Below are 26,362 nucleotides of genomic sequence, written 5' to 3' on the forward strand. Positions count from 1 at the left end.
GGATCGGCCGATGCAACTTTGGTCCTGATTTGCAGTCCTGTTCTCGGCTGTGAAGTGTGTGTGTGTGTGTGTGTGTGTGTGTGTGTGTGTGTGTGTGTGTGTGTGTGTGTGTGTGTGTGTGTGTGTGTGTGTGTGTGTGTGTGAACTGATAGAAAACACATCAGTTCATTACTGATCCGTCGTCTCTTCTCGTCTCAGCAGACGTGGAGTTGGAGCAGATAGACTTCATAGACAGCTGTGTGGGAGAGGAGGAGGAGGAGGAGGGGAGGAGTCGAGGACGAGGAGGCAGAGGAGGAGGGGCGGCTGACGGTACCAGCTTGAGCTCTCAGTTCATGGCCTACATCGAGAGACGCATCACCAGAGAGGTACGAGCTCCTACAGGACACACGGCTTCAGTCCCGAGCGACCAGGACGCCGTCCTTCAGAGTCCTGTGTGTCTCAGTATCAGTATCAGACTGACACTGATCAGGGATCAGTGAAGTATTTAGACCTGAACACAGTCCTGACTGACTGGATGTGTGCTCGGTGCTCTTTATCAGTCAGGTCACACTTTAAACGTCAGTGTGGTCAGAACATTTATTGTTATGAGGACTCAGGAGGTCAGAGGTCACTGACCAACACTTCCACAAGCATCTTGTTTTGTTCTGACTTCCTGTTTGTGCTTCCAGGGTTCTCCAGTAAAAACTAGCTCAGCCAGGACAGAAGACATGAGGAGACACAACAGGTACACACACAGAAACCAGATCAGTTTCACTTCTCTTCAGAGTTTATCATTTATGAGATCATATTTCTTATGAAAGGACTGATGAGGATAATCCCTGAGGCTGGTTGCCATAGTAACAAGTGATGCTTTGTAGATGTCAAAGAAATGCTGAGTCATCAGTGAAACGACTGAAATAACTACAGTCAGACTGCACAGTGACTACCTGTCTCATTTTGAGCTGTCTAACTTCCTGTCTGTGTGTCCTGCAGGAGTGTTGTTGATGGTGCCACAGCGCCCTCTAGCTCCCAGAGCCAGGTAACACCTGCTGCTGTGTGCCCTGATAGAAACCTCAGAGAGGCAGACTGCTGCTGACTGCAGGACCCCAAACCTCTGCCTGTCTGCCTGCCTGCCTGCCTGCCTGTCTGCCTGTCTCTCTGCCTGTCTGTCTGCCTGTCTCCCTGCCTGTCTGCCTGTCTGTCTGTCTGTCTGCCTGTCTGCCTGCCTGCCTGTCTGCCTGTCTGTCTGCCTGTCTGTCTGCCTGTCTGCCTGCCTGCCTGCCTGCCTGCCTGCCTGCCTGTCTGCCTGCCTGCCTGTCTGCCTGTCTGCCTGTCTGTCTGTCTGCCTGCCTTTCTGTCTGTCTGTCTGTCTGTCTGTCTGCCTGCCTGCCTGCCTGTCTGTCTGTCTGCCTGCCTGCCTGTCTGCCTGTCTCTCTGCCTGTCTGCCTGTCTCCCTGCCTGTCTGTCTCTCTGCCTGCCTGCCTGTCTGTCTGTCTCTCTGTCTCTCTGCCTAACTGTCTGTCTCTCTCTCTGTCTCTCTGCCTACCTGCCTGTCTGCCTGTCTGACTGTCTCTCTGCCTGCCTGCCTGTCTGACTGTCTGTCTGCCTGCCTGTCTGCCTGTCTGTCTGTCTGTCTCTCTCTCTGTCTCTCTGCCTAACTGTCTGTCTCTCTCTCTGTCTCTCTGCCTACCTGCCTGTCTGCCTGTCTGACTGTCTCTCTGCCTGCCTGCCTGTCTGACTGTCTGTCTGCCTGCCTGCCTGCCTGTCTGACTGTCTGTCTGCCTGCCTGCCTGTCTGTCTGACGGTCTGTTTTCTGTCCTCAGAGAGGTGCTGGTGGTTCTGGGGGGGTGGAGAGGATGAGGAGGGAGGCTCAGCTCGCTGCTCTGAGGTACGACGAGGAGAGACAGAAGAATCGATCCCTGCAGAGAGACTCTGTCACCAGCTACACCAAGGTACACCAGTTTGACCAGTCACACACCAGTACAGTGTGGACACAGTCAGGACACTTTTGCTGAGTCATCGGGGGCCACTTGCCTAAACTTATTTCAGACGGGTCTTAAATGTTCAGGTTAGACGGTCGCATTGACAGACTGACTTCATGTGAGGAAGGGGTTCAGGTGGCCCCCTCTCCCCTTGGACATGTCTGAGGTGAAAGCTTTGTCGCAATGGCAATAATCTGTGAGAACCAATTAGAAGGGTGGATTCGGCCGCCTGCGGCACCATGGCAGCGTGGTGATTGACAGCTGGAAAATCAATAAAATATGTTGATGTTCCACGGCTGAGTGTCCTCTTGACCCACAGTGCACTGGGCCACAGGCCGTCTCTGTCTGTCTCTCACTTGTCTTCATAGTGTGATGTTCAGTTGCTGTACATCAAACTGGGCACTTCCTGCAGACGTTTCACAATAAAAGCCTTCCAGGGAATGGATGGCATTAATCTATTTATTTTCACAACAAATGAGCAAACCTTCTATGATTAGAGAATCAGCTGTGAACCAGACTGAATGAACTGAGAATGCCATGAAATGAACTGAGTCCTGCAGGGAATGAAATGTAACGCTGTGTTTGAAGTTTCATCTTGTCAGTGTGAGTTAAAGACTGACGCTCTCACTGTTGTGTTTTTCAGCATAAAGCAGCTCAGAGTCCAACAAAGTCCAGTCCAGACAGTGAGGTGAGACTCTACATATCTGTCCTCTGCTGGTTGAGCTTCATTTGAACTCATGATTCTTTTCATTCTGGATCAATCAGCTGATCATTTCCTCCATTAATCGATCGATCGTTCGGTTTGGAAACATTGTGAAAATAGTGAGAAATGTGGTGACGATGAGGTCAAAGTGACGCCTTCACAGTGTTTGTTTAGTCCAAAGCTCCACATTATTACAAACACATTCAGATCATTGAGAGGAAAAGCAGCAAATCAAACATCAACAATCAATAGATGATCTTTCATTTTCTGTCCATACACTACACTACATTGATTAATAGACTGATCGTTTCAGCTGTACTGGCTTAAACTTTTTATTTACACCAAAATATTAGATTCAGTTAGTTTTGTTTCTGAGCTGTGGGTGTTAGGGTAGGGCTCCCAATATAGGCCACGCCCCTCTATCACCTCACCTGTCACCTTCACCTCATGGCTGTGTGTGTGTCTTTGTCGTGTGTGTGTGTGTGTGTGTGTGTGTGTGTGTGTGTGTGTGTGTTCAGAACATCTACCCCTCCAGACGCTCCACCCACACAGACGACTCCGCCCTCTTCATGGTAAGAGTTTGGCCACGCCCCCAAATCTACTAACTGAACTAAAAATAAACAAATTCTTCATCCGTCCAAACGAACTGATCTGAGTCGCTCAGATTTCTGCATCATCGCCACAGATGTCAGTCATGACTAATAAACTGCAGGAAGCATTTCCAGTGGCTTTTCACAATAAAAGCCAGTGGAAAGCTGCATACTCCCTCACTCCCTCTAAAGGAATACAGTTTAGAGTTCTCCTGCAGAACGTTGCACAGACTCACACAGAAGTAATTCAGCTCAGTCGTCCCTTCAGACCGGTCCGAGTGTGTGTGTTTATCTGCAGAGACGCTGCCCCCCGCCTCCATTTTCTCATTCTGCTGTATCAGGACATTTCTGGGCAGCAACCTCTGGGCAGTGGGCGTCCCGCTCCCAGCCAATAACAGTGCAGAGGTGAGGTCAGGACGGTAAAAACACACCGTGACCAGGTGTAAGATACAACACAGACAAACACCAAGTGGACAAAACTTGTTCCAGAACGAGGGGGAGGGCAAAGAGCCACACAGTTAGCTTAGTTAGTTGCTTAAAGTAATGGTGTTTCCATGACAACAAATGTAACGTCCCTACAACAGGAGCAGAGTGATGGTACGAGCTGTGTTGATGCATTAGCGTTCGATTTCAAAGAGAATCATTTTGCTGTCGAGCTCAGACTAACAGAAACTTCAAGGCTCATTACGCTCCAGCGCCTCTAAGACAGGCTTCACCACTGAACAGCCCTGTAGAGACCCTGCAGACAAAAGGTCAGAGGTCACGTCAGCAGTCTGATGAGGTGACTGATGGAAACATCAAACTGCATCTGTGGTGATTTTAAATGAATCTGATTTAATCAGCATGTGACTCCTCCTGCCTCACCCCACGGCATGAATACACCTGTCACTCACTTATCACCGACCTATCCCCTGTCATCCTGTCACCATTGCCCCGCCCACCCTCCTGAACTGGCTGGTGATTGTGTTAAAGCAGTTTTACGTGCTGGTTTTACTGGTTTCCCTGATGAACTGTTACCGTGTTAGTCTTTCCTGAAACGTTTCGAGGCTTCAGAGAAGCTGATTTACTTCCTCTGGAGGCTTTAAGTGTTGTTTCTGCTCGTGGGACACATTATGAAGCGGTCCTCTGCAAATGCTCTTCTGTTGCAATAACACCTGTGAAACACCAGGGGGCGCACCAACAAAACATTCAAGGACGAAACAAGAGACAGACTTTGAGACAAACACGATAAAGAGACGACCTGGTTCACACAGGACTGATTGAGGATCAGCTGTTGATGTGGGAATGCTTTGTCACTGTTGTCTTGTTGCTGTCTGATGATACTGAGGACTGATCTGACATCAGCTGTGTTTGTGGAAGTTATGGAGCGGTGACGAGTTCATCTGATGGGAACAGGAAGAAGTATTTTTATTTCCTGTGTTAGTGTGATAAACAGCTGTCTGTCTGCCTGTCTGCCTGTCTGTCTGCCTGTCTGCCTGCCTGTCTGTCTGCCTGCCTGCCTGCCTGTCTGTCTGACTGTCTGCCTGTCTGTCTGCCTGTCTGCCTGTCTGCCTGTCTGTCTGTCTGCCTGTCTGTCTGTCTACCTGTCTGTCTGCCTGCCTGCCTGCCTGTCTGTCTGTCTGTCTGTCTGTCTGCCTGCCTGTCTGTCTGCCTGTCTGTCTGCCTGCCTGCCTGCCTGTCTGTCTGCCTGCCTGCCTGTCTGTTTGTCTGTCTGCCTGTCTGTTTGTCTGTCTGTCTGCCTGCCTGTCTGTCTGTCTGTCTGTCTGTCTGCCTGCCTATCTGTCTGTCCTGTCTGTCTGACATGGGTCTTTGACATGGAGGTGTTTCTCTTATTCCGTCCCGCTACCTGTAGCTGCTGAACTTGGTTCAGTCAGTGATCACAGGTGAATCATCATTAATGGCTTCTATTACTGTTGGATTGTGTCATTATTCAGGTGTTTTCACCTCAAAGCTCCACTGAAACCTCAGACAGACTGACAGTCTGATAACTGACGTCTGATAACTGACATCTGATAACTGTCGTCTGATAACTGTCGTCTGATAACTGTCGTCTGATAACTGACAGTCTGATAACTGACATCTGATAACTGTCGTCTGATAACTGACAGTCTGATAACTGACATCTGATAACTGTCGTCTGATAACTGTCGTCTGATAACTGTCGTCTGATAACTGACAGTCTGATAACTGACGTCTGATAACTGACAGTCTGATAACTGACATCTGATAACTGACGCCTGATAACTGACGTCTGATAACTGACGTCTGATAACTGACGTCTGATAACTGACGTCTGATAACTGACATCTGATAACGGACAGTCTGATAACTGACATCTGATAACTGTCCTCTGATAACTGTCCTCTGATAACTGACAGTCTGTCTGCTGGAGGCCTGGTCATGGCTGCTGCTGTGCACCAGATAATAATCTGTCATCACACATAGGGATGCACGATAACTGTTTTTTTAAAACCACTTTCAATAACTGTCAGCTCCTAAAGGCCGATACCGATAACCGATAACACACACATATACCTAACATCATGACATCAATACCAAAACCAAAAACAGCGGTGCACGGTGAGAGGCGGTTGCCACGCAACGTACGTGTTTACTTTCAGAGCTGCTGCGCAGTGAGAGCGGTGACAGACGAGAGTAGACTCATTTTAAATCAATAAAATATGTTTAAATCACTTTTATGTCACATTATTGAATGCTTTAGTAGTAAGCCGTGTTCTAAGCGGGATAACGTATAGTGAGCAAGTTCCTATGGAGAAATAAACCCCTTCTGCCTGTGTGTCTGTCTTGCTGTGTGTCTGTCTTGCTGTCTGTCTTGCTGTGTGTCTGTCTTGCTGTCTGTCTTGCTGTGTGTCTGTCTTGTCTGTCTTGTTGTGTGTCTGTCTTGCTGTGTGTCTGTCTTGCTGTGTGTCTGTCTTGTGCGCAGGGTTGTATTCCCACCCCACTGTTATTGGTGCAGTTGGTGAGAGGCAGGGGTAGATGATGGTAGTGCAGCACTTGGCAGTTACATGTGGCATCTAGGCCTGTGGTAGCATTGTAGCTAACAATAGCTAAAGCAGTGGTAGTATGATAGTATCTTAGCAGTTAGCATTGGCATCTAGCACTTAGCATTAACAGTATAGATGAATCTAGCTGTATTGTCTTCTTCTGTTCCTCTTAGCAGGTAGCGGTTAGCATTTAGCATTAGCATTAGCTAAATGGTAGCATCGGAACTGTATTGTCTTCTTCTGTTCTTCCTAGCGGTTAGCATTAGTATTAGCATTAGCTAAATGGTAGCATCGGTACTGGTCTCTACCTGGAGCATCTCTGGGTCAGTTGAACGTGGCGGTGCTGTTTAGATTGTGTAGGAGCAGTGTGAACTGGCACTAGGGGGGGTGACTCTGGGACGCCGGAGTTCACCGCCTAGCCTCCTGGAGGTGTCGTGGGACTAAGTAGGCGAAACACCGTTGAAGGGAGGTTTCCACCTGATGACCCCCAGAGACGTGTTAGGAATCACTGCTCTTTGGCAGGTATAGAGGCAGATTAGGGCTCCAAGGTTCTTCACTGAGAATGAATCCTCTTTAAATTAACTTGTTCAGTAAACAAATGTAAAATTCCTAAATGGAAATGTAGATGTTAATGTTTTGAATTTAAAGGTCATCTTTAAATACTGTTTCTACTAATCACATCATTAGATCAAAACTTAATCTGCTTTTTGTATTAACTCTTCTTCTTCTTCTTCTTTTTGTTCTTCTTCTTCTTCTCTCAATCCTTCATCGTTGATTCTTTCTGCAACCAACTTTCATGTTTTCTTCACTTTCTCTTTAGTTTGTTTCTTATTTTTACCTCCAACCCTGTCTCTGTCTCTATGTCTGTCTGTCTCTCTGTCTGTCTGTCTGTCTGTGTCTGTCTCTCTGCCTGTCTGTCTGTGTCTGTCTCTGCCTGTCTGTCTGTCTGTCTGTCTCTCTCTCTCTGTCTGTCTGTCTCTCTGTCTGTCTCTGTCTCTCTGCCTGTCTCTGTCCCTCTCTCTCTGTCTGTCTCTCTCTCTGTCTCTCTATCTCTCTCTGTGTGTCTGTCTGTCTGTCTGTCTGTCTGTGTCTGTCTCTCTGCCTGTCTCCCTCTCTGTCTCTCTGTCTCTCTGCCTGTCTGTCTCTCTCTGCCTGTCTGTCTCTCTCTGTCTGTCTCTCTCTCTCTCTCTCTCTCTCTCTCTCTCTCTTTCTCTCTCTCTCTCTCTGCCTGTCTGTCTGTCTGTCTCTCTCTCTGTCTGTCTGTCCCTCTGTGTGTCTGTCTCAGTGTGTTCTGGTGTTTGAGACAGACTTTGACACAAACACGATAAAGAGACGACCTGGTTCACACAGACAGGTGACACACAGGACTGACTCAGGATCAGCTGTTGATGTGTGAATGCTTTGTCACTGTTGTCTTGTTGCTGTCTGGTGATGCTGAGGACTGATCTGACATTAGCTGCTGAATGTATCATGAAGCTGATCTGGGATTAGATTTTCATGGTCACTGACTGCGATGCTGCATTTTACTCTGCAGATGTTTCAGGTTGAGCTCATTTGAACTACTTTATATCCTGTTGGCTGGTTTAATCTGCAGCGATGCATCATATTCTATAAGATCATCATGTGTTTGTCCTGTGAGAACCTCGTATCTCAGACAAACAGCCTGTTTTCAGCTCTGTGACGATGCATTTTCAGCTGATCCAAGAGGCTTTTTAAAGTTTATTTAGCTGAAGAAGACATGAAGGAAAACTTCATCCTTCAGTTCATCACAAACATTCAACACTTCTGGAGATACAAGCTTTTCACTGGACAGTGAAGAATCTGAAGAGTAACTATAAGAAGCTGTCAGATAAATGTAGTGGAGTAGAACTATAAAACTGAATTAAATGGAAATACTCAAGTATTCATAGTACTGAAGTAGCTTGAGTTTGTACAGTACTTGAGTAAATGTACTCGTTACAGCGTGTTTGGTCCATCAGAGTGTGGACACACAGCAAAGACAGCAGCGACATTCAGGTCTGATTTGAAGAAGTTTTCAGAACAAACTGAGCCTCACTGTTTACTTCCTGTTTTTAAACGTGAACCTTCAGCTTTTTATTTCTGCCGCTTGTTGTTTTCGTCTTTTCCTCCTTTTTCTCTCTGTTGTCTGTCAGTCTGTGACTGGAGTGTCTGTGGACGGCTGTCGTTCTCTCGCTTCTGATAGCTCCACCTCCTGTCTGCTGCAGGTACTGCAACCTGCATGCTGCTGTCTGTCTGTCTGCCTGTCTGTCTCTCTGTCTGAGTGTATTCAGGTCACACTGAGTAACAAACCGACATGTTTTTAGTTTCATTGAGTTTGATGTATCAGATATTATATTATATATTATATTATAATTATTATCATTATTATATCAGTTATATTCTGTTTTCATCATCTTCAACAAATCTCATGTTCAGACTCAAACCAACGACATGTTGGTCTGTCTGTCAACACTGACTTCCTGTCTGTGGCCTCAGCTCCAAGCTCATTGGTTCCTCCCGAAGATGCAGCAGATAGTTTTTCTATATTTCAGTCATTTCCTGGGACGGTGTCTGTCTGTGTGTTCGTGGTCGTTCCTGTCGTATAATGTTCAGAGACAGTCACAGTAGATGTAATGACTGAGAGGGAGAGATCAAATTTTACATTAAAATTAAACTGTTTGTTTTGACTTTGAAGCAAACCTGTCATGCAGCTGAGTGACTCCAGTGTGTCCAGGTGTGTCCAGGTGTTTTCAGGTGTGTCCAGGTGTTTTCAGGTGTCTAACTGTCCTGTGTTGTGTCTCTGCAGGGAGAGGACAGAGCTGCTCTGTCTCCTACAGGTAAGACAGCCCCTGATTCTGCTGTTTACGTTCGGTCGTGTTTTACTGACTGGCTTTGACGGATTGTGTTTTTTCTTGCAGCCAATCAGTCGCCTTCTTACCCCAGCTCAGGGGGCGTGGCTTCATGTCGGACAGCCAGTCTGAGACCAGAGAGCTTTCTGTTTCGTCTCGGTCAGAAGGAAGAGAAGAGGAAAGGTGAGCCGTTCAGATTCATCCAATGAGTGGAGGCGTTGGCTACAAGGTTTCGTAAAGAAGAGAGAGCGGTCGCTGCTGCCTTTGAGCATCAAACCTCAATCTTTACCTGTCAGCTCTGTGTGTGTGGGTTTGCTGATGACTCCTGCTGTCTCCTCTCGTCCTCCAGGTGATGCTGCTGCTGCTCCTCAGAACCAGGAGGGGGCTCCTGTCGCTCCTCCTCTGGTTGGAGAAGATGCCGAACTGGTGGAGCAGCTCAGAAAGGTACGTGCCTCCGTCTGCTACACCTGGTGCAGCCCTCACACCTGAGCTGGTTTTTCCTGCTCTCTGGGTGCCATCTGTGCAGCGGAGGCGCTGTTTCTAAACGACACTTGATCAGCTGACGAGTTAAATGAGTCGTCTCAGGTGTGAGACCGCTGGGGACAGCTGTTGACCTGTCTGTCTGCGTGTCCGTCTGTCCAGAATATAGAGGCCCGTCTAAAAGTGTCGTTGCCTAGCGACCTGGGAGCAGCTCTGACAGACGGGGTGGTGCTCTGTCACTTGGCCAATCACGTGAGACCACGATCCGTCCCCAGCATCCACGTCCCCTCCCCCGCCGTGGTAAGTGCAGATTATTGTAAGAAATGCTAGCGAAGAGACCGAGATCGCTGCTGCTGTGAATTCTGATCACTATGACGCTGTGTCCGCAGCCTAAACTCACCATGGCCAAATGTCGACGAAACGTTGAGAACTTCCTGGAGGCGTGTCGCAGGATCGGAGTTCCACAGGTAACAAACAGAATCAGCCCTGATACCAAGATAATGCTTTACCTTTGACACCTATTATTCAAATCAGGAAGCGTCTGATCAGTGAGGAAGTCAACAACTTGCTGAGTGTGAGCAGATACTTGTTATCAGGCACATCACAGTCAGGCCATACGAGTTCACGACAGATCTACTAACTGGAGTAAATGAACGGACAGATGGTTTGTCAGGATAGTGGGCAGTGAGGTCACAGCTGTGGTGGACTCTACAGATAGATAGATAGATAGATAGATATACTTTATTTATCCCAAGCTGGGAAATTGCAGAAGGTATTTGTCTCCGTCTTTCTGCTCTGCAGCATTATTTTTCTCAGTCGTAGTGATGGTGGAGATGAAACAGGGAGCGAAGATTTAAAACCCCTCAGTTGTTCTGCAGACTGCACCGGTGCGGTCTGATCTGGCCGTCGATCGTGTGCCGGCTGTGACATCACTGTCTGCTCCTTGTACTAAAACTGATCCCGAGCTGCTTCTCCTTAACTAACGACTTTCTTTCTTCTCTTTCATCTTCCTGCATTTCATCAATCCTCTTTTATTCTGTCAATCTCACTCCTTTGTCTTCTAACTTCTGTCCCATTCCGTTCCCATCCCACATCCACACACTCAGGACAGTCTCTGTTCAGTGGGGGAGGTCCTGGAGGGCACTGGAGGCGGGGTTTATGGGACATTGGGTGTGTTGCTCTCGATGGCCCCGCCCCCGATTAGCCCCTCCCCTCGTGTCCAGCTGGCAGGCTTCGCTCTCTTCTACCTGTCCGTCATGTCACTGCTGTGCGCCATCTACGTACACCTGGCGCCGCACGCCTGAACCCGACCTGAGCAGAACATGTCAGTCCCACACAAATAGCACATACAAAGATAAGCTAAGAGTGTCAGAGGTGATCACACCCCCACAGAGGCCTGAAGGTTTCATTTGAGTGATGAAAAGCAGCTCAGTACAGCACAATAACTCAGAAATAAGATTCACAGCACAAAGTTTGAAGTAATGAATGAACATTTTCTGGAGGCACGAGGAAACGGTGATGTCGTCCATCCATCTCCTGCCACTCACCCAACTCCGTCTTATGATGGCATCATGAGATCATAAGATAGCCCTCAGGTCCCTCTCTGTGGCCACCTCCACTCGCTGATCCTGGATGTGTTCCCAGACCAGATGGGATATGTAATCTCTCCAGAGTGTTCTGGGTCTGCCATGACATCCACTCTCAACCGAACAAGGCATCTTAATCAGTTGAACCACGTCCGTTGACTTTCACTCCCAACCAGAAACAAGCATGCTGATCTAGTTTCAGTTTGTCTATGTTGTGGGATGGAATCACATGGGATGCACCACTAGACAGTCTGACTGGGGTTCATTTTGTCAGCGCAGGATCCAGTATGGTGTACTCTTACAAAAACCAAAACCAGTTTTCTGACTGAGTGTAACAATGTTCTGCTTTGTTAGCATCAGATCATTTACAGATCAAACCAGTCAAGCCTTTAAAGTCCTAAAGTCCCTCCTGTTTGAACTGCACAGGTGTGGACATGAATCATATGACTTAGACTGTGGGTGTGATGCAGGGGGGGTTGATCCGTCATGTGATTCATTCTCAGTTAGATCAAAACTCAAAGTATATGATTCAAGTCCTAATGTCAAATTCAACAGGCTATCCAACAAAATAAACAGTAAAACAACATAAAAATGTTAAAACGTACAGGTTGTAAGTTTGAAGTCAGCATCAATCATCCCTGAGGTTCAGTTCTGAAGTGAATCCTGTTTGTGCTGACCCTCAAAGCAGTCTGAAGTACAATGATTAGCACACATATAATGCGATAACTGTTAAGTTTTCTGGTTGGCTTGGTCTCCTCTTCCTCAGATGGAGACAGTAGAGGAAGACTTGTTGGTTTTGCGTTGTTTGTAATGTTACCTTCACATCTTCATCTTACTGGAGTCACTGTTACAGTGAGGAACGAGTTAGTTACTGGATGTAACTCCAGTTCTATGAGTATGTGCGTCGCCCTCTACTTGGATGTTATCGCTGCCACAGTAAAGCACGTTAAATTCAAAATGATAAAACTTTAATTGAAGTAATGACGGTGAACATTTCATGGCAGAGCGTGACACTGGTGTCGGTGAGGAACCGGTGTACCGCCCACCTCTATGACATTAGACTTGACAAAAGACTCAACAGCAGTTACTGTCTTGATGACTTGATGTCATCCCCAAACCTTCATTTTGATAAAAGATGCTTTAATCAATCAATCCAGTAGCAGCCAATCAGGTCTCAGAGTAGAAAGTGAAGGAAAGTGAAAGTGAAGACCATCAGACAGGTAAATCATGCTGAGATAATTGTATTGGACTCTGGGCACAAATGTTGGCCTTGACTTAGGACTCAGACTTGACTTAGTCTTTATTTGGGACCAGTTGGCCTTGACTTAGGATTCAGGACTTCATCTCCAGGAACAAACCAAAACAATGGCTTTGTCCACCTTTCTGAACCCGTTTCCCTGAGGGTCAGGGATTATTTCACGCCATGGAGGAGCATGTGGTCCCTCGGGTGAATTTGAAACTTGACAATCCCACAAAGTTGGAGGTTAATCCTGAAGCTTGTTTCCTGTCTGTAGAAGCTCCGCCCCCCGTGCCTTATGTTTGGCTGCCTGTTTGAGTGTTTTGGGGTTTTTTTTACTGTTTTTACTGTTTGTAAAGTGATTCAGAGCCAGTCCCCCGTCCACCCACCACAGCACGTCCTCGAGAGACCCTCCCTGGTGAGAAACCAGCCATGCTGTATGTACGTTTGCACCAAAAAACAGTGTTTGTACCTGTGGTCTTCCTCTCTGTGATACCAGCAGTGTTTGAGCAAGTCAGCTGCCATGTCGTAGATAAAAATCACTTGATTGATCAATTTTACCTTTATCAGGGGACCTGCTGAACTCTGAGTGTAGGACCCTTCAGTGCAGGTCATTCCCCTGCAGGAACTTAATGTTTGTCATTGTGTCTGGTTCTTCTTTTGTTTCCACTGTTCTCAGCTGCTTTGACGATGAGTTCCTGGAAGTACAGTGTTGTCATTGTAATATGGCGACCACGAAAAACACGAGCACAAATTTTTACTCCGTTTTCCTGCTGCGCCTGTACGGAGCACCACAACCTGTACCTGTACAGGACAGTGGAGACCTCGCGTTGGGCAAACCAGCATGTCCAGGCCTCATCATTATTTGTGGAGAGGAGCCAAAATCAGCATTTAGAGACCAGAAAGTGGAGCAGAAGAGATACAAGACGCTGCCAAACAGAGCAGGAACCATTAGATCATCAAAAAAGATGATAGAACAACGGCAGAACATGTTGCTACAGCACCACAGTGCACAGTGGCTTGATGAACTGGACGGTCTGAGGTTGTGGGTAGTGATCAGCTTTGGGTACGGTTGGGTTCAGGCTAATGAAAGGTGTCGTGGTCTGATATCAGGAAACTCTTTTTGTTGAGTTCATGATAAAAAGGAATAATAAAGTTGGATTTACGCTTCTGCGCTAGGAATTTACGGCGTATGTCTCCAGCTGCGTGTCGTCTCCGAGGTTACGGTGTAGATTATGTCGCAGCTGACGAAGGGCCAGAGCTACTAAGATAGTTATCACAGAACACACCTGTCCGGCAGGTGAGAACACTAAAGCTGTATTTTTGTAGAGGTGCATTAAAGGAGGTGTAGGTGTAGTTGTACTGCAGCTACGTACGTAGGCTCCGGAGCTACACAGTATCCGATACGTGCCTCTTTGGAAATCTGCGCCGTTGTGTGATTGGTTGCTTGTGTTTTCCCTGACCTGAGTTTGTGGAGAGAGGAGACAACATTAAGGACATTCGCAGGACGTAGATGTGAAACAGTTTGTGAAACAGTGGAAACTCAAGAAGAACCTCGTAGCAAAGACTCGCAGCGTTCTCAGACGTTGACGTTCCGGCACGTTCCTGCAGTGGAAGAGGACTCGGGACATTGGACAGGATTCTAACGTTGTCTAACAGACCTGTACACCTGGCTCATTCGTTAAAGCAGACTTTTGTCCTGTGATGGCACAGGTTTGGTTTTTATACAGATGAAGAGTGAGATGATGATGAAGATGAGTGTTTTTAACAGACTGTGCCTCTGCTCTGCTTTTCCCTCTGAACATGAATAAAGTGAAAGTGAAGTACCTGGACTCATGTGGTTTCATACAGCTGCTGAGATTCTGCCTTCTCTCTCCCCGATCAGTTCATTTTGTCATTTGAGTTCATGTTGCTGCTCCTCGTTTTCCTCCCTTGTGTTGCCATGGTTACTCTTATTTTATTCATTCATTTTATTTGCCATCTGTTGACCCACCTTTCCGTTGTGTTTTCTTTTGTCCCCCGCTGTCTTCTTCTGTGGTGTCTGTCTGTGTAGAATCAGTTGTGTCTCCCTCTGCACATTCTGGAGGAGCGAGGGCTCCCCCAGGTGGCCGGGACCGTCGGCGCCCTGCTCGACCTGGCCCCGCCCAGACATCCCGTCGCCACGACGACAACCACACCCGGACCTTCCGTCAACATCTAGGCAACAGGGCACCACCGCACGCGCTCAGTCCACCTCCTGTAACGCTCTTGTTAGAGAGGTGAAAACCTCCAGGACGCAGGTCTGGATCTGATGGGGGCACAGCTGAAGATACAGTGACGGCAGCTCTTTGAATAAGTGAGGTGGCTGTTAGAGCGTCTGTAGCTTTAGAAGCCCCCTGTTGAAGTGGCTGGAGTGTGAAAGTTAAATATATTAAATATATGCACAGAGAGCAGGATTCAGACCTGCTGCTCTCAGCAGGAAGCGGTTTGGCATGTAATTAGTGTTAATTTAAACATTTAGTGTATTAATATTCAAACGTCTCCCTCATTCTTTATAGGGAAGCTTAATATTTTATTTGCAGAAGGAAAAATAGAAAAAAAAAATCTTTGACACAAACCTAGAGATAAAAGAAATATTTAATCCAGGGACAAGACTCAATCCAAAAAAAGTCTATTTTTCATGGTCATCGGATCTGATAACAGATCTCAGAACAGTTTTAGATCTTTGGGTAGAAGAATTATTCAGTGACTTTCAGCGTGATGGATCCATGTCCTTTTGATATTAGGCTGACTTGGCTAACTGCTAGCGTTAGCGAACTTCATGGGTCCGGTTGGTTTGAAATTTAACCGACTGACCGGTGATGTCAGACCTTATTTTAACTTTACTGTTTTTGTTTGTACATTTTGATTGGTTGAACTGCCAGTCAGTTTTAACACTGTTACAGGAATTATTGACATTGATTTTATTTATTTATAGATCCACTAAACATGCTGAATCCACTGGATCACATGTCGAAGAAAGTACACTTGAGAAACAAAGCATCTAAATTCAGCTGTGAAATCTTTCACTGAAAAAACAAACCAAAGAATGTAAACAAAGGAAAACATGTATTAACGTGCCTCCATGATGAGACCTGACCCAGCAGGTTTGGAAACTATGCTAGTGTAGTTAAATGCTAATCCTTAACATTGCCAAAAGTTTAGCGTGAGAATTCGCGCTTGAATCCCTGTTTTGTTTCGTTTTTTTGTTTGTTTGTTTGTTTTTGTCAAATTGATAGTGTTGGTTTAGCTACAGCAATGCTAATTGCTAACAGTAGCTATCATAAATGTAGAGCTACCTTTTTTTAGGACACTAATGTAGCTTGTTGCTTGTGGTAGCCGTTACTGATGTAGTTGGCAACAATGCTAACATTGCTCACAGCTAATATTAGCTAATGTTGTGAATAACAAGTAGTGTAAGATAGCACAAGCAGCTGTAAACATTAACTGATATTAAACACTCGATTTGGGTTTGAAGCTAATATAACTCCATGCTAGCACATGCTAAAATGAGTAAAGTTAGTTTCCAGATTATAATAATGGGGAAGATGGTGACAGTAGCTGATGCTAATTTTAACTAAAATTATAAACCCAGTAGGTTCTGAGGTTACGATAACATAACTAGCTGTAAAGTTAAACATAATAGATAATATTACACTACTATGAGTCGAAGCTACTGTAGTTCACTAATGTTAGCTAACGTGTTGCTGTTATCAGTCGGATCTTCAGTTTTTAGTGTCTCCATCAGATCCAAACATCAGCAGTTCTTCATCTTTCTTCTGTTCTGGTTCAAAATCAGTTTGAGTGTCAACAGTGGACGTGATGTGATGAAGAGCTCTGCCTCAGAGGACGTCTTCAGTCCCACGGTTAACAAATCTCTGTACACAGGATTGTTTTTCTTTGCACCCCGACATTAATTTTATTCTGGTTTTGTTCTTCTGACTGTCGGAGCTCTGATGGAGGCTTGTGGTTGAACCGAGGTTACCTGGCTGCTGTTTTGGGCTCCTTCGTCACCTGATTGATCCTCCGCATGTGTTCAGGACCTTCATCACGTTAATCTGCTGCACTGATGCAGCCTCGATAACACGTTAGATCAGTCTGAATGTGTGCTGCAGAGTTAGCGGGTTCCTGGTGGTCCAGACCACAAATAGGTGGACCTCAGTGTCCTTCTGGTTTTGGGACCGTTTCAGACCAGGGCCTGACCACCTCTCTCATGATCCAGTCTGAGAGCTCGTAAGATGTTCATTAGATATGAAGCCTTCACGTGCTGCACAAAACTCTATTGACTTTTTGGCCTTTTCTAGTAATAATCAGAATATTGATAATTTAGTAAATGAACACAGTCACAGCTCAGTGCAGCACTCAAACTGAACAGATGAAACTAAACCTGAGCACGAAACACATCAATGAAAAGTCCGTCAGTGAATTTCTTTGTTTTTAACGTTAATCCACATCTGTGAGTGTGTTAGCGTTAGCAGACCGCTGCTCTTTGACCAAATCATCCGAAGCAAACACGAGACACTGAAACAGATTTCATTCTTTGAATCATTGAGGAAATATTCAGAGCTGAGAATCTGTGCTGAACAACCGCTTCAGACACCGTGAGGTTCATTCACGTAGTTACTCATGAACACATCACAGATGGTGACACTCGTCCAGTAAATTCAAGAAAATAAAAGATAAATATGCAGCTGAACCGTGAAGTCCTGCTTCAGTCTCTGCTCCACATTAGCTGTCCTGCTAAAGTGTCCGTCTCTGAGTGACGAACAGGACCAGGTCTTGAGTTTGTTGAGGGATCCACCAAACAACCACTCAGCAGGGAAAAGGGCACAGCCAACCTCGGTTAGCAGGCTAGTCAGCTAATTAGCTTCAGAGCTGCAGATCATTACACAACACGTAAAGATCAAGTCCAGTTAGACGCTGGTGTGGTTCTGACTTTTCAACACTACCAACAACACCCAGTATGTTTGTGACGCAGCTACAGCTACACAGTGTTAGCCTGCTCCCTCATTTCTTACAGTGTAACGCCGGCTCTCCCTCGCTCTCTCATTTCTTGCAGTGTGACATTGGCCAGCTGCTTCCTCTCCGTAATAAAAACTATGAGCAGTGTGTGTAGAAGCATGTTGACCTGATTTTAAGGGACGATATTTAAGTTGGACTTCAAAGGAAGCATCATTTATTCCTTCTCATTCAAGTCCACAGACATCAGTGTGTGTCTGTGCTCAGGTCTCCTGCAGACGGAGAACGAAGGTCCTGATGTGATCGCAGGAGGACGATCAGGTGACGAGCTCCCGAAGCCGTCTCCTCGCCCTCCTAGTGTTTCTGTTGCATTCTGGGACATTTTTATGATGACGTGAATCTGCCTGATCTGACACTAAACCCTGCGTGTGGCCTGCAGGATGATCCTGCGCTGCAGTCACACTTTCACTTTTTATCTTTATTAAAAGTACGTGTACAAATGTATTCTGTAAATATATACATATATATATGAGGCTGAAATGTTTGTTTCGCTATGACAACACATCGAGCGTCATGGACGCTCAGACAGGCACAGTCCCTAATCAAAGGTCAAAGGACGTCGTGGTGGGCGGAGCCTCTTTCTCGGTCGTCCACCCAGAAATGTATCATGAGTCACGGTGACACTGCAGTGGAGTTTATCCGACTAGTTCGTCCAGCGACACAAACCCCAGAAATGTCCTCCTGTGTGTTTAAACAGTTTGTTTGGACTCCACTCACAGGACAGGAGACAAGTTTTAATGTCAGATTTTATTTTTCCACGTGTTAACGAGGGCTCATGCTGCATTCGGGTGACGTGGGACATGAGGACGTTGTAGTCACCTGACTGAAGGACTGATGCTGAGAGTCAACGTGGCCGCTGACGTTGCTGACACTAAGCTCATAATGTACTGCGAGAAAATAGTTTGATTTCAGGTGTGTTGATCATTCCCAGAGTCCCGCCCCCATTATGCTCCACCAATCAGAGACTGAAGATGGTCTCCACACTCTGTGGGTGTTTGGAGACTCACCTGTCACCTGTGTGGCATTTCAGAACATCATCAGTGTGAGTCTTGAACTTGATTCAGCTTTTTTTTGGGGGGGGTGGGGGGTGGGGTGGGCCAAACAGTCCTCCAGGTTGCTGTGATTGACAGTTGTGCTGTCCAATCCTGAGCAAACGCTTTGAGTCTGTACAGATGTTTTATGTTTTTCCTCTTTGTCTTTTTCTCCTGCGGTGGTGACAGATCATGTGATGGGGGGGTCATGTGGGAGTGTGGTTTTAAAGGACATTCCACCGTTTCTTCATGGAGGACAAACAGACTGCCTCACTGTTTTTAACTTTTACATTTTTTCACTTTTATTTTTGTGTTGACAAACTGTATAAAAGATTTGAACACAGCTGTAAGAAAAGTTGAGTTAAGTTTAAGTGCATTAAATAAATATTTTAATTTGACTGTCTGTCATGTTTATGTTCTCCTAAAAGCTGTCAATCATCAGCTGCCAACATCAGTGTCTGATCGGTTCAGTCCAGGGTGGCAGATCGTGGTTCTGCTCGCAGGCGGCTCTTTATTCGCTCGGGCTCAACGTGATTTACACGATTGTCTGAAAGTCTGCAGCTGGAGGAAATAAAGCACCTTCAACTACGACATAAAAACATGCACAGGGTTCACAGCCAGCCCCTTGATATATAAGGTTAGCTTAACTAGCTAGCATTAGCTAAATTCATGGTGTTTCTCTACAAAGTGCATTTATTTAAGTACAAATGCAACATACTTATACTTTACTTTATACCTCCAGTACATTTCAGAGGCAAATATTGCACTTTGTACTCCATCACATTTGTGTGACAGCTTTAGCTACTAGTTACTGTACAGATTCTGATCAATAGATCAATAAATATGAAATAAATGATGATTATTGTGTCACTCAGGTCTTCCTCAGGTCCTAAATTCAAATTAACTCCTCATTTACCAGCAGCAGCATTAAAGTGATGAACACATGAACGCATCAATAATTATAATTCAAGAATATATTTATTAATCTATATATTTTTACTTTTGGTACTTTAATTTTTATGCTAAAACTTTTGTACTTTTACACAGGTAACATTTCCAACTTTTACTTGGAATGGTGTTCCTGCACTGTGCAGATACAAACGTGTGTGAAATGCCATTATGACCATTATCACATTCACATTTACACGTCATCACGCTCTAAAGTGGACAAATGTCCTCCTCAGTCCTCCTGTCAGGACTGGTCTTCAATGGTCATCACTTCCTCATCTTCTGCTCTGTGCTCTGTGCAACGAGCCCATATGCATATTGATGGTGGAGGAGGCACTGTAAGACACATTCTTTGATTTCTCCAGTGCCTTCAACACCATTCAACCTCTGCTATTGGGTGAGAAGCTGCGGGGGATGGGCGTTAACGACGCAGTGATCTCCTGGATTACTGACTACCTGACAGGCCGGCCACAGTTTGTCCGTCTGGGCAGCGGGCTGTCTGATGTGGTGGTCAGTGATACAGGAACTCCGCAGGGGACTGTGCTTTCTCCCTTCCTCTTCACCTTATACACCACTGACTTTAAGTACAACTCTGAGTCATGTCACCTGCAGAAGTTCTCTGATGACTCAGCTGTTGTCGGGTGTATAAGAGAGGGAGAGGAGGGGGAGTACAGGACACTGATAGACAACTTTGTCGAGTGGTCCGAACAGAACCACCTGAGGCTAAACATCAGCAAGACCAGAGAGATGGTGAAAGACTTCAGGAGGAAGAAGACGCCTTCACAGCCACTATGGATCAAAGGGGAGGTGGTGGAGGAGGTGGAGGACTACAAATACCTCGGAGTGGTGATCGACAACAGACTGGACTGGAAATCCAACACAGAGACTGTGTACAAGAAGGGGATGAGCAGACTCTACTTCCTGAGGAAACTGAGATCCTTCAACGTGTGCAGCAAAATGTTGGAGATCTTCTACCAGTCTGTGGTCTCCAGCACCATCTTCTCTGCTGTTGTTTGTTGGGGCAGCAGCATCAGAGCCAGCGACACCAACAGACTTGATAAGATCATCAAGAAGGCTGGCTCTGTACTCGGACTCAGACTTGAGTCGTTTGAGACTGTGGTGGAGAGGAGGACGCTGAATAAACTGCTATCCATCATGGACAATGATCAGCACCTTCTCCATCACACAGTGGACAGACAGCGGAGCAGCTTCTCCCACAGGCTGCTACAGCTCCGCTGTCGAAGGGACAGATACAGGAAATCTGTCCTGCCACATGCCATGACACTGTACAATAACAGCTGAAGATAATAATAATAATACAATACTTCTTACCATGACTGTTTGCTTTGATATTTTATTATTATGTATATAATTTTTTACTGCTTGTTATTTCGATATTTTATTATATATAGTTTGTTCTTACAGTCACGGCACACTTTATTTTCACTGCCATTTGCATTTGAGATTCCTTTTGTGCAATACTTTTTACTACTGTTTACTATTTGGCTGTTTTATTATTTTGTTATGTATATAATCTTTTTACTGCTCGCTATTTTTATATTTTATTATGTATAGTTTGTTCTTTATAGTCTTATTTTCACTTATTTCACTGTGTGTAATGCTGCTGCTGCACTGCAATTTCCCAGCTTGGGATAAATAAAGTATATCTATCTATCTATCTATCTATCTATCTATCTATCTGTGTGACGTGTGTCTGTGTGTGTCTGTGTGTGTGTGTGTGTGTGTGTGTGTGTGTGTGTGCGTGCACATGCCTGCATGTCCATGTACTCTGTAGTTACACTGAGTGCAGGAATCAAAATGCAGTAAAACATCTTGTTAGAACGTCATGTTGTCTTCTTGTTTTCTAAAGGCTTCATTTAAAATCTCTAACTGACATGAAGCCAGTTCAAAGCTTCACCGTCGAGAAAAACTCAAACTCAGCCAATCAAGTTCACTGAAGGAACAAAACTTTACATGGGTTTAAAATTTCTGTTTTTATTTATACAAGTTCAGTGTTCTGACCAAAAGTCAGACACTGTCAACACCTTTATTCTACTTATTTACTTACTTTGCTTTATTTTTTTTAGGTAGATGTACTCTAATATTAGTTTATAAGACATTGATGATATTATTACTCATTTTATCACTATAGGAAATATAATTAGTGAATTTAAATAGTTTTTGTAGTCGAAAACGAGTGGTATGTTGTAAGATAAAAGGTCTGTGGAGCCAAAAAAAAAAAAAAAAAATGAAACCAGTGTTTCCATGGATATGAATATTTACTAAGTTAGCTATGAGGTGAAAAACAATATTGGATGATAACTAGTGTTTTTAATAATTTTCAGGCTGAGTTAAATAACGGGTCAAATTTGACCCGCCAACACAAAAGACGTGGGCAGTTTTCTAACACAATACAAGAATGGACACATTCTCAGAAAAAATCTTAGAAGAAAAGCAGTTCGGAGGAAAGCTTTACTGCACTTGAGTACTTTTAATATAAACATCGATGCAAACTGGAGAACAAAATGCAGCTAAAAATAAAACGGGGTACTGACGAGTGAAACTGTGCTGCTGAAAAGATGCAATCGTTCAGTTTTCTTGGTAAAACATTCCACCAATGAGACAAATAAACGTTTAAAATCAATACGTTAAAAATGAAAATGAGTTTGGTTCGTAAAAGTCTCCATTTTGATCAGGCAGATCCGCGGCCACCTCTGTTTACAATAATTTCCCAGCATTCCTTTCTCACTTCCTTTTCCTCCATTTTTCCCCTCACAGTGAAGGTAAGAGAGCCAACATGCCTGACTAAACGTTCTAAAATGACCATTAATCTGGTTTATTTCTGCCCGATAATTGCCGTGAGTTGACGGTCAGTTTGTCCTCCGCTCGTCGGTCGGTTTCCGTCGGGATAGAGTTCGAGATGGCGGAGATTCACTTAGGTTGCGGCTAACAGCGGAGATTAGCCCGGAGATCAGACCGAGCTCGGAGGCTCGAAAATAGACCCAGCAGGGGAGGGTGAATGTCGGGTTGGATTCCGTTTCGTATCCCGGCCTGTGTGTTACATCATGGCGGCGGTAAATCGGTGCTGTAGATGTGGATAACTTTCCTGTTGTGAGCGGTAAAAATGTGCCGGTGGCAGCTAGCAGAGCTAACGTACATGTTAGCATCAGAGCGGGTAAATGTGTCGCCTGTGAAGTGGGAGTTTACAGATAAAGTCTTGTAAAGTAGCCTCACCGTGTGTTCACACAGAGCTGTTAGCTCTTCTGCTACCCTGTGGCCACATTAGCTCATGTGAACCAGCGCAGTGTCGCTGCTGCCGGACTTCATTCAGCCTGAAGAGACGTCAACATGTTACCGAGTCTGCGCTTTAATTATGTTAGCCAGCTGAAGCTAACTCCTGCAGACATCCTGCTCCTGATTGATTGGTTGAGTTTATGGATCAGGCTCATGTTTTCATGCAGGACTTTGTGCAGACCTCCTAATGACCACGGTCCTGCTGCAGACACATGGTGGTAAATGTCCACCTGAGGACAGGTACATGTCAGGGTTTATTTACGTGAATACAGACACACGTTGGTGTTGGACCAGCACTGACAGGCTAAGACCATAAACTTTATTCAGTCATAATGACATTTCCAGAATCGCTTTAACACACGCAGCAACACATCAACAGTTCCGACACCAAAGGAGTCTATCACGTTCACTTTGAGTCATCTGTGAGCTGCTTGTTGCTCTGCTGCTGATTCAGGTTTTAATGTGTCTGTCTGCGTGCAGGTGGACTCACCTGGAGAAGATTGAAGATGCCTGGAAGGTAAAGTCACACCTGCACACACAGCTTGTCTCACCTGACTCCTCAAACACACAGCAGCCTGTCGTCTCCGGCTCTGCTGGAGGAGACGGTCCACGACAAACGATGACGATGAATTAAAGATGGCTGGGTCGTATCGACTGAACGCTTTCAGTCGGACAGGTGACGGTCTGGTGCTCTGCTGACTCTCTGTGTGCTTGCAGACTGTGGAGTAAGGCCATCTTTACCGGCTACAAGCGCGGTCTGAGGAACCAGCGCGAGCACACAGCCCTGCTGAAGCTGGAGGGATGCTACACCAGAGACGAAGTCGACTTCTACCTGGGAAAACGCTGCGCTTACGTCTACAAGGCCAAGAAGTAAGAAACAGCTGGGGTCAGAGGTCAGGGCGGGCTGCGCAGGAAGCACCTACCTGGATCGTAGCTCAGTCAGTCCACAACCAGATATCTGGTTTGTGTTTCATCAGGGAGAATCTGTGTCGTCACTCAGGTCTGAGACAGGGTCAGGTCTGAGACAGGGTCAGGTGTGAAACAGGGTCCGGTCTGATGTGTTTCAGGACTGTAAAGTGTGTTAAAGTAGTTTGAATGAGGCTAATCTGGAAAAAAAAAAACAGGAAATGATGTCACATGAGTCTTTACAATAACTTTACCGTTTACAACACCTTGGGTTTATTTTTTTTAACAATGTGTTTGTGTAAATGTCAGATCAATTAAATCATGAGTTAGAAATAGATTTTAAATGAATGCAGGGACGGTCAGGAGTTAGTCAGTCAGCAGTCGTTCAGCTGAGTATCAATGAACAGAGTTCATCTCATTATTATCAAGTTTGATAAAAACGACGTCAGCTGACTGTGACTCCGCTCGTCTGTTCCCCCCTGTGTGCAGGAACACAGTGACGCCAGGCGGTAAACCCAACAAGACCCGAGTGATCTGGGGGAAGGTTACCAGAGCTCACGGCAACAGCGGGATGGTCCGAGCAAAGTTCAGCAGCAACCTGCCGGCGAAGGCCATCGGACACCGAATCAGAGTGGTGAGTGTGAGCGGTGTGTTCGGGGGCCACTCGGACGTCTTGGCATTAACATGACGAACACTAAATCTCCCGGTCCTGATGGGTTTCACCTGTTCAGCTTCTGGGTTTCTGAACGTCTTTAAATGCATCACCAGGTGCATCCTGTACCTGAACGTGTGTCTATGCTGTGGTCACATGACCTGTTGATGAGCTGGTTGGTCAGATCAGTGTGACAGGTGATGTTTCCTGTTGGGAACCAGGTGCATGATGTCGTTTGTCAGGCGACACAGATGACATCATCAGTGTCACTGTGATGTCAGAAAAGGTTGAGAGAGTCCCTCAGCGTGAGTTTCAGGTCAGAGGCTGCTGATAGGCAGCAGGTGAGACTCAGGTGAGTCTGTTTCCTGTGTTGATGCAGGTATGATCAAGATGAATTCTTTTAATGGGCTAACTGTAACGTCAGTGCTGGACTCAAACATCAGGAGTCGTTCTGTTGACACCAGAGGTGAAAGTTTGAGAACTGAATGAATCATTGTTCAGCTTCTACCTACGAGACGAGTCACAGCTGTCTGAGCTCCACACTGCTGCTGCTTCAGCAGACCGCAGGCGACAACCAGGTGGATTATGGGCTTTTTATTATAGCACCGCGGTAGCACGGGAAAGTTAGCATCACAGTCTCGGGACAATCTGAACAACACGAGGGAAAACATTTAAGCATCATTAACAAGTCTCTGAACGTTATTTTATGGTCTTATAACTCACAGGAAGTGCTCGAAACAGTTAGCGCAGGTCACAGTGAGACTGAACCAGTAAATATAAAGTATGAACACCTGAAACGTTAAATAAAATATTCTTTAACCCGGACCGTGCAGGAGGACGTCTTACAGTGAAGACCTCTTTTCTCTGAAGTACCCAACTACTGCGCCAATAGATGGCGGTGTTGCACCTCTTTGCCATAATTGAACAGGTACAAATCCAGTCCGTTACACACAGAAAGTTCTGCAGACGTGCTCTTGAGCCAGAAGGTGTGAACTCTGTAGGTCATTGATCCCCAACCCGTGGGCTGCGGGTCATTTGGTACTGGGCCGCACAGAAAGAAAAAATAATTTCCATTATTTTGTTTTTTCACATAATTTAAAAACAGGTGGTGCCTGACAGTGGCAGTCTGCAGCCAGGTCCTCCTGACATGATTAAAAAGTGGATTTACGTTCATTATTATTGTTATTATTATTATTAAAGAGAAAATACCAGTTTTTAATGCCGACCTTATCATTTTATTTTGTTTTTATCAGCTACACCTTTAGACTGGGCCGTGAAAATATTGTCAGACATTAAACTGGGCCATGTGACAGAAAAGGTTGGGGACCACTGCTGCAGGTCACATGGTTCATCAGGACTCAGGTGTTCACAGGTTTTCCTCTCATGATCTGGATCAAACCAGCTCGGCTGTGCAGACCTCAGATCAGATCCTGCTGAGTGAACAAACTGTTTTATTGTGATGGTGTGAGACTTCCTGTTTTATTGTGACGGTGTGTGACTTCCTGTTTTATTGTGACGATGTGTGACTTCCTGTCTCTCCAGATGCTGTATCCTTCTCGAGTGTGAAGAGGAAACATCTGCAGCTGTCGATGTTCTTGTTTGTACAGAAACAATAAACTGATCAGGTCCAAACCGTCTTCTCTGTCTCGTCATTCAGATGTAAGATGATTGATCACTCCGTCATGAATGATTCCTTTTTTAAAACGAGTCCTGAGATTCGGTGATGTCTTCTGTCAAACCATTTGAAGAGCTCTGGTGGAGCCACGATGAACCGATCAGTCAGTGGAGCTGCTGCACCGATCAATAAACCTGATGATGCCTTTCATTGGACAAGGTGTGAACTGTCTCTTTCAATCAGCTGAAAGTCAAGCAAAGCATTCTGGGACAGCGATTTTTCAAATACCCCAGGTTACAATTTTACCTGAGACACAGGAACACAGGTGTTCACATGGAAGCTGCTTAATGTTCACTCAGCTCACATTCACTCATGATCAATCATTGATTCCTGATCAATACAGTCAAGTGATTTATTTGTACTTTTAACAATGTTTCTATACCTTTACTGTGTACTGCACAGAGACTC

General features: G+C 45.5%; 2 protein-coding genes across 2 annotated transcripts in view; both read left to right on the forward strand.

The window, feature by feature from the left end:
• Positions 1 to 18,877, forward strand: part of lrch3 (leucine-rich repeats and calponin homology (CH) domain containing 3) — a 28,362-nt gene extending 9,485 nt beyond the window's left edge. Inside the window, exons 9-20 of the mRNA XM_041940037.1 lie at positions 202 to 365; positions 669 to 724; positions 973 to 1,018; positions 1,803 to 1,931; positions 2,605 to 2,649; positions 3,183 to 3,236; positions 9,066 to 9,096; positions 9,178 to 9,291; positions 9,458 to 9,552; positions 9,751 to 9,888; positions 9,978 to 10,055; positions 14,465 to 18,877. Of these exons, the coding sequence (XP_041795971.1) occupies positions 202 to 365; positions 669 to 724; positions 973 to 1,018; positions 1,803 to 1,931; positions 2,605 to 2,649; positions 3,183 to 3,236; positions 9,066 to 9,096; positions 9,178 to 9,291; positions 9,458 to 9,552; positions 9,751 to 9,888; positions 9,978 to 10,055; positions 14,465 to 14,611 (1,097 nt within the window). The 3' untranslated portion in view covers positions 14,612 to 18,877. The remainder of the gene's footprint in view (positions 1 to 201; positions 366 to 668; positions 725 to 972; positions 1,019 to 1,802; positions 1,932 to 2,604; positions 2,650 to 3,182; positions 3,237 to 9,065; positions 9,097 to 9,177; positions 9,292 to 9,457; positions 9,553 to 9,750; positions 9,889 to 9,977; positions 10,056 to 14,464) is intronic.
• A 3,284-nt stretch (positions 18,878 to 22,161) lies between these two features.
• Positions 22,162 to 26,109, forward strand: rpl35a (ribosomal protein L35a). The gene is made up of 5 exons (XM_041940984.1): positions 22,162 to 22,210; positions 23,202 to 23,238; positions 23,439 to 23,591; positions 24,117 to 24,261; positions 25,822 to 26,109. Exons 2-5 carry the CDS (start codon positions 23,228 to 23,230, stop codon positions 25,843 to 25,845), a joined length of 333 nt encoding a protein of 110 aa, XP_041796918.1. The 5' UTR covers positions 22,162 to 22,210; positions 23,202 to 23,227; the 3' UTR covers positions 25,846 to 26,109.
• The last annotated feature ends 253 nt before the right edge of the window (positions 26,110 to 26,362 follow it).

This window comes from Chelmon rostratus, chromosome 7 (genome assembly GCF_017976325.1).
Source record: "Chelmon rostratus isolate fCheRos1 chromosome 7, fCheRos1.pri, whole genome shotgun sequence".
Lineage (NCBI taxonomy): Eukaryota > Metazoa > Chordata > Actinopteri > Chaetodontiformes > Chaetodontidae > Chelmon > Chelmon rostratus.

Excerpts from the sequence above, each read along its gene's own strand:
- rpl35a (XM_041940984.1), top strand. Across the intron at positions 23,592-24,116 it reads TACGTCTACAAGGCCAAGAA|GAACACAGTGACGCCAGGCG; the intron begins GTAAGAAACAGC and ends CCCTGTGTGCAG. Across the intron at positions 24,262-25,821 it reads TCGGACACCGAATCAGAGTG|ATGCTGTATCCTTCTCGAGT; the intron begins GTGAGTGTGAGC and ends CTGTCTCTCCAG.